This window comes from Leuresthes tenuis, unplaced genomic scaffold, assembly GCF_036924035.1.
Source record: "Leuresthes tenuis unplaced genomic scaffold, fLeuTen1.0.hap1 SCAF_12, whole genome shotgun sequence".
Lineage (NCBI taxonomy): Eukaryota > Metazoa > Chordata > Actinopteri > Atheriniformes > Atherinopsidae > Leuresthes > Leuresthes tenuis.
Window position 1 is genome coordinate 30001726 of NW_027325366.1, and position 6302 is coordinate 30008027.

The 6302-nt window shown below is 41.4% G+C and overlaps 1 protein-coding gene across 1 annotated transcript in view; it reads right to left on the bottom strand.

The window, feature by feature from the left end:
- The window catches only part of tbx15 (T-box transcription factor 15), a 37347-nt gene extending 35100 nt beyond the window's left edge, over positions 1-2247 (bottom strand). The window contains exon 1 of the mRNA XM_072397432.1: positions 1762-2247. Coding sequence (XP_072253533.1) covers positions 1762-1948 — 187 coding nt within the window. The 5' untranslated portion in view covers positions 1949-2247. The remainder of the gene's footprint in view (positions 1-1761) is intronic.
- Positions 2248-6302: the final 4055 nt, after the last annotated feature.

The window sequence follows — 6302 nt, forward strand, 5'->3', positions numbered from 1 at the left end:
CTGCTACTAATCAGCGTTTAGTTTCACCTCCCTCATTTAACCACAGCACAGACAGCTCTGCTTTCACAACAACAACAACAACTTCACCATGAGAATTCCGGGAACAAAGCCACTCTTTAAAGCCTGTAATATTTACATTGATTTTTCTTTCTCTTTCTTTTTTTGTAAAGTTTTGCTTTGTGATCCGTTACAGTTCGTTCTGAGCGGAGAAAAGTGCTGCGTAAAGGCGCTGCGCCCCGGAGGTCAGACTGCAGCAGGCAGCTGCACCGCGTCGGCCTGAGCCTGAAAGCGTCACTTCTTCCTGCTTCCAACTTTCAACGCAGATTCAGTTGCAATGTGCTGAATATGTCAGATTATTCAAATAACCTAATTTACGAAAATTAGACATTTTCCCGAATTGGCTTCACAAAGATGATCCATTTTCATCTTATCAAGTTTTTGTTTTCCCCACACGGGACACGTTCACCGCCCTCTTAAACTGTATTTCTAAATTCACAGCAGTTCAGAGCATATTTCTCTTGTACAGTTCTTACAGTAACTGCAAAAATCTGAAATCAAAGCAAAGCGCTCGAGCGGAAGGTCACTTGAGGCCTGAATCTGAAGTTACTCCTCAGCGACGCAGTTTGACACGAGATCAACTGGAATATTTCATCATACGTGTAACTGATCGCAAGTTCTAATTCAAATTACAAATCAAGATCAATAATATTAAAGTGATGAGTCAGGAAATTCAGGTTTTAGGTGAAGCTACTCTGAGAATAAAAAAAGACAATTAAATAAATCAACTGTTCACAAACTAATTTGAAATATTTCCGTGTTCGTAACGAAATTCAATAAAATGTTGCTTTCATACTTCATAACGTTCTCAGTCACTTATTTATTTCAACAAACTGCAACTTCAGTTTAATAAATGTCTTCATCTTCGTGGAATATTTTGTGAATATTTGTGTTTCGTCCAGTTTTCTTTAATTTTTATTTTATTTTACGCAAACAGTTTGTTTCCATTACTGCTGGGAATTTATTCATATTTCAGTCAAGGGTTGAACTTTTTCTAGATACATTTTTAAGCTGATTTCATATTTCTCTTTAATTCCCTCATGATTTATTTTGACCACATTGGTCTACAGAGCGGCCTCATATCTGGTAAATGTGTCTGATCTGCGCGTAACACGTCATTTTATTTATTTTTACTTGGTTGCATTTCTGTACAATCAGGGATTATTTGTAGCTGATAATAAAATACGAAATATATTAGACCAGCTCCTCTTTGAGAATGAAATGCATTATAAGTCGTTCATTTGTTTCTGGTGGACCTGCAACAATCTGGGGCCTCGACGCTCTGCAGGTCTGAAGCCAAATTCAAGCTAAAAGCAGAGTTCAAGTAGCAACTTTACGCTTTGACGCATTAAAATATTTAAATGCTATCTCATGTATTTCTCATCCACTAGAGCAGAGTCAAAACTTGGTTTTAAAATGTCAACTTTCCCCTTTAAAGAAAGTCACTCATAGTCTTTCATATTCTTGACAGTAAATCAAATGTTGCCACAAATCTACGCTTATCACAGTTCAAAACTACATATCCAACGATTAAACTTAGTCTGTGCTGGCAGCGCTGACTGTGGAGCTATGCGCCCTGTCTTAGGTTGGGTCATTGAACGTGGAGCCATGTTTTGACTCAGAATGTGTGGCCTCGCATTGCGCTGAAGTGATCTAACGGAGATCCGGACATTTGAGCGGTGTTGTGCATGTTTGCGGACTGACCCGGGTCCATATCCAGACAGTGAGCCGGATCCTCTCCGTCCGTGGCGAGGCTCTCCATGGACAACTCCAGCTCCTTCTCCTCCCAGCCACGAAGCTTCCTCTTCTTGTTAGAGCCGATCAGGGCTTCCACGGAAAAAGCGTGGGCTCTAGAGCTCAGAGCTGCAGCAGATCGCCTCCTCTCACTCATTTCTCTCAAATCCACCCGAAGTGGGGACGCAGCGAAAAACCCACTCCGTCCGTCCAACGTAGTAAAAGCAAAACAATAGGGGGGAAAATGCACACGTCAGTGTTTACAGCAGGGCGCAAACTCACCAAGTGTCCAAAGTAATCCCAACTGTGACTAGAAACGCCGAGGGAAACTTTTGAAGGCAGACTGTGCCATCTTGGCTGCGCACTGGATCAAGTCCGGGAGGATTGATAGTTCTGATGCGGTCTGCCGCTTTACGCGCCTCTTCGTCCTTCTTCTCCCCGTGTTTCTTTTTCTGTTTCTGCCCCCCAACTTCTCTCTGATTGATACTCACTTCTGGAGGAGTTTTTTTCAGGCGCAGGGGGGCGGTGTTCCTGCTCGCTGTCAAAACCGCGCGTCCAATGACAAGTGAGAAGACAGGGCTACACAAAGTGTTCTGTCCAATGGCAGCAGAAGGGAGATGCGAGTTCTGAAAGAGAAGTCATCAGATATACATCAGCCTAATGAACCGACTCCATAATGAATCACATTGAAACAAACACAAGTTGTTGTTTTTTCTTGTTGTACGTAAATAAGCGTTAAATCCAAGTATCTCTGAAAACAGAACAAAATAATAAAACTTTGTCAGTTTTAACCTCAATGGCGACCTTGCTGGGCCTTCGTCCTCTGTGAGACCCAGATCTTGCAGCATCACTTCACTTCTCATCTAAAGGCTGATCGTCAGGTTTACCGTGTGCCAGACCTATGCGAGGCCTCCGTAAGCATCCAGAAGTCATTTCTCCAAGTGTCAGAAGCGCTGCTTGCATCATTAAATTGTAGGAATTGCCTCATTGCAGCTTTTTCGTATCACCCGAGAGCGGAGGAGGCAGAGCAGGGCCGCGGCGGGACAGGTGGGCTGATCTCAGAGCTGCAAAGAAGATAAGCAAGCTTTTTTTCCCCTTTCTGCTCGGCTTGTTGAGTGTTTATTTCAGCGGATCTACAATTCAGAAACAGAACAAAGTATCTTTAAAATATGTTCATGATTGGATTCAGTATATCGGTAGTTTAGATCAAAGATAGCACATGGTGACGTAATGATTTTAGTAATAAAAATGTAAAATTGGAAACATTTAAAAATAAATTCGACTACTGCGGTAACCTGATTTAATCTGAATCTGTAATAATTCGGTGGTCATCAATAGATCTGAAACTGTCAGAAACCAACACCAGAAGAAAGGTTTAAAAAGAGCCTGGAATTATATACATATTTCCTTATATTTCCTTCAGTTAATCATTGTTCAATTAAACTGCTTAAAGATCAGAAACTTGTATTGTGTTGAGAAAAGAACGAACAGACGGTTTAGAAGTTGCTTATTCCAAAGACAGGCCACGCAGTCGACGTGTCAGTAGACGACATGTGGGCAGCTTAAATTAAAGAAAGAATAAATGGACAACAACGGTTGGTCCTAAATTAAATGAGTCAATTAGCATTATCTACAGCATCCTTAATAATATTAAAAGCAGCGGATAAGAAGTTTTTAATCTGGAAAAGGTGACTTTTTAAAAACAGAGGAGGTTCGCTGGCTCTCTGCTCTGAGAGCTGCTTGTGATCGTTCTGCCGGCCTGCAGCTCAGTTCAGGCCGAACAGAGCAGGCTGATCAGATTCAGTCGTGGGGGAAAAACTTCACACAGTTCAAGGAAGGATCGGGAGGGGGGCGAAATCGCTGCTGGGCTGATCCGTCGGATGGCCGTACGCGTAGATCAGGCTTGAAGTCAAGCTGCCATTCTTAAAAACTACATTTTCCAACGTTGATCATAGATAAGATAGATCAAATAGATTGAATTGTTAGATAGTCTGCGCGTGACGGTGTTTAATCCCTGTGGGAGGAAATTTATGAAACACTGTCAGTAAAAACTTTCCATCACAGTCGGGGACCAGTTGGCATTTGATGCCCCATAATGACGCATGACTCTGTCTTTATGCAGATATTCTTAAACCTTTTTATTTGGTCCAGTTTATTCACATATTTTCTCTCAAACACTCCTGGAATTTCTGTCAGCACCTTTTTGTGACACAGCACATGGTATTTTCCACGTTTAGGTCAAATTGATGCACCTTGTCCTATCAGAAATTCTTTGCGCTTATCACACTTGGCGACACGTGGAAAGTGGCCGGAAACTGATACAATTAGTAGCAACAAGAAATCGGGATAAAGCGTGCGAGGAGTAGCAAAGCATTCAAAGTGACAGGTTTTTTCCCCAAAACCTTGCGCTTCAGGCCGAGGACTGCGCTTCTCCACGCGGGAATAAACGTCCCAAACGCGGCGGAGCAGCAGGAGGAGGGGCAGTGGACACGGAGGATGGAAAGATTAATCCTGCCGTCACTTGGACAGATTCACCTGTTGCTCTTTTTTTTATGAAAAAAAATCCTTAATACGGATTTAATCTTTTATGCATTCAAAACAAAATTAAGTTCCTGCCATTTTTATAACCAAGAGGAGTTTTATTGGAGCATTTAATAGATGAAATCAGGAGGCTGATTTGTTTCACCACAAAATACTAAAGTTAAACTGAAGGCGAATATCCCCTCTGCAAATATCAAAGTTAGAGGCAAGCATGTCTGAGGCGACAGGAATTCATTTAATCCATTTTTATTCATTACCGCCACGACAAGGATTTTCCTTATAAAATTAAGACTTTAAAGTCTATTTCAAACGGCTTTGATTAAAAAAAAAGACAAAGAGGTGTTTGAGGACAGGGGGAACTGTCAAGAACAAAAGGCCCCAATGACAGCGATTAACGAAGTCCATATTGGCCTTTCCTTTGTTTTGAAAAGTTTGATCACACAATAAAGCAGAACAGATTTTAACTCTGAATTCTAATTCTTCTGCTTCAAATATCACTCGATTTAATCCAACTCAACATTGGGACAAGGAGGCGTTTTTCGCTGTTTAGACACTTCATGTCCATAATAAGGTGTTATGCAGCTGGCATAAAGTGAGACAAAGCAGCAACTCCAGTTTATTCCAACCTATAACATTCCACCTAAAAAACAGCCTATTGTGGCTCGCCCTAAAATCAGGAGCGGCCAACATGTCCCCAGTGCTGTGGTTCTAACGTGTCTGCAGACCGCGTATTCGCATGAAAAACTCAGAAATAATGTCTTAAAACACACTCTCCGTTTCCAATTATTTACAGGAACTATACTGTTTAGTCAAGTGGTTATTAAAAGGTAGACATGTTAGAACACAAGCGCCAATTCAAGGCTTACCTTTTTACCTATGTTAAACAGCCATAATGTCCAAAGTTTAAGAGCCTTTGGGTTCACTAGTTTCCTATTCCGCTCTCTGATTGGGCTCCAACTAAGATCAACAACAATAAAACGTTTCAGTCTTACATTCATTTCTTCTCTCGCAGGGCTGTTGCTGTTTCCATGTGACACGGTCTCCATTACACTCGATTTCTTTAAATAAAAAGTATCAAACATTAAGACTCTTTTAAGGTCTTTACTCCTGCGCGTAAAACGGTTCAGTTACGGCGTCGCCTTCGTACTAAAACGCACCACTTCTGACCGTCAGCTCGTCTCATTCTGAACAAAAACACGTTTTTGTCATGATGCCGCGGTCCTGACAGGTCGCCGAGTTTTACAGATGCTGCTCTGAATATATGCAGTCTTTATTTATATTCAGAAAAGCCAGCAGAAAAGGGACCACACAGGATTTAAACCGAGCAAGGACACGGTGTGCTCCCAGGTAAAAAAAAAAAAAAAAAAAACGAGATGGAAAAAGTAAACCCCAGACCCGCTCCATAATGTGTGTACGCGCGTTTGTGTTTACAAAGGTTCAAGCATGAAGCGCGAGTCTCTGCAGACATGTTTTAGGACGAAATCTGCATTTACAAAGAGAGAAAGCGGTAAGAAATTAACTATTAGGGCAACGAAAAAGCAGAAAGGGGATGAGAAAAACGCAAAGGAAGGTAATACGCAGTGATAAAAGCCTAGCAGAAGATATTAATACACTAAATCATGTTTAATTGAATGTGTAACTGCAGGGAAGTGAATTACTTTCCCACTGGAGTGGGATATACAATAATACACAGCTTTTAAAGAGCGTTGCGGGCATATTGCAGGAGTGGCCTATAAGAGCCTCTATGCGACAGCTTCCCTAAGAATGAACCAAACTGCTGTTTTCATGCTGTACGTTAAGTGTCAAGGTGCTACTGCATAAACAGCCAATCCACAGTAAAGTGTGCAAATAATAATAATAACAAGATGAAGAAAGGGTCAAACAGGCGTAGAATTAAGGGCGGTTTAGGAAATTCAGTTTGCATCTATTCATGTCATCATGTGTAAATCACATCCATTTCTGGGATGCAA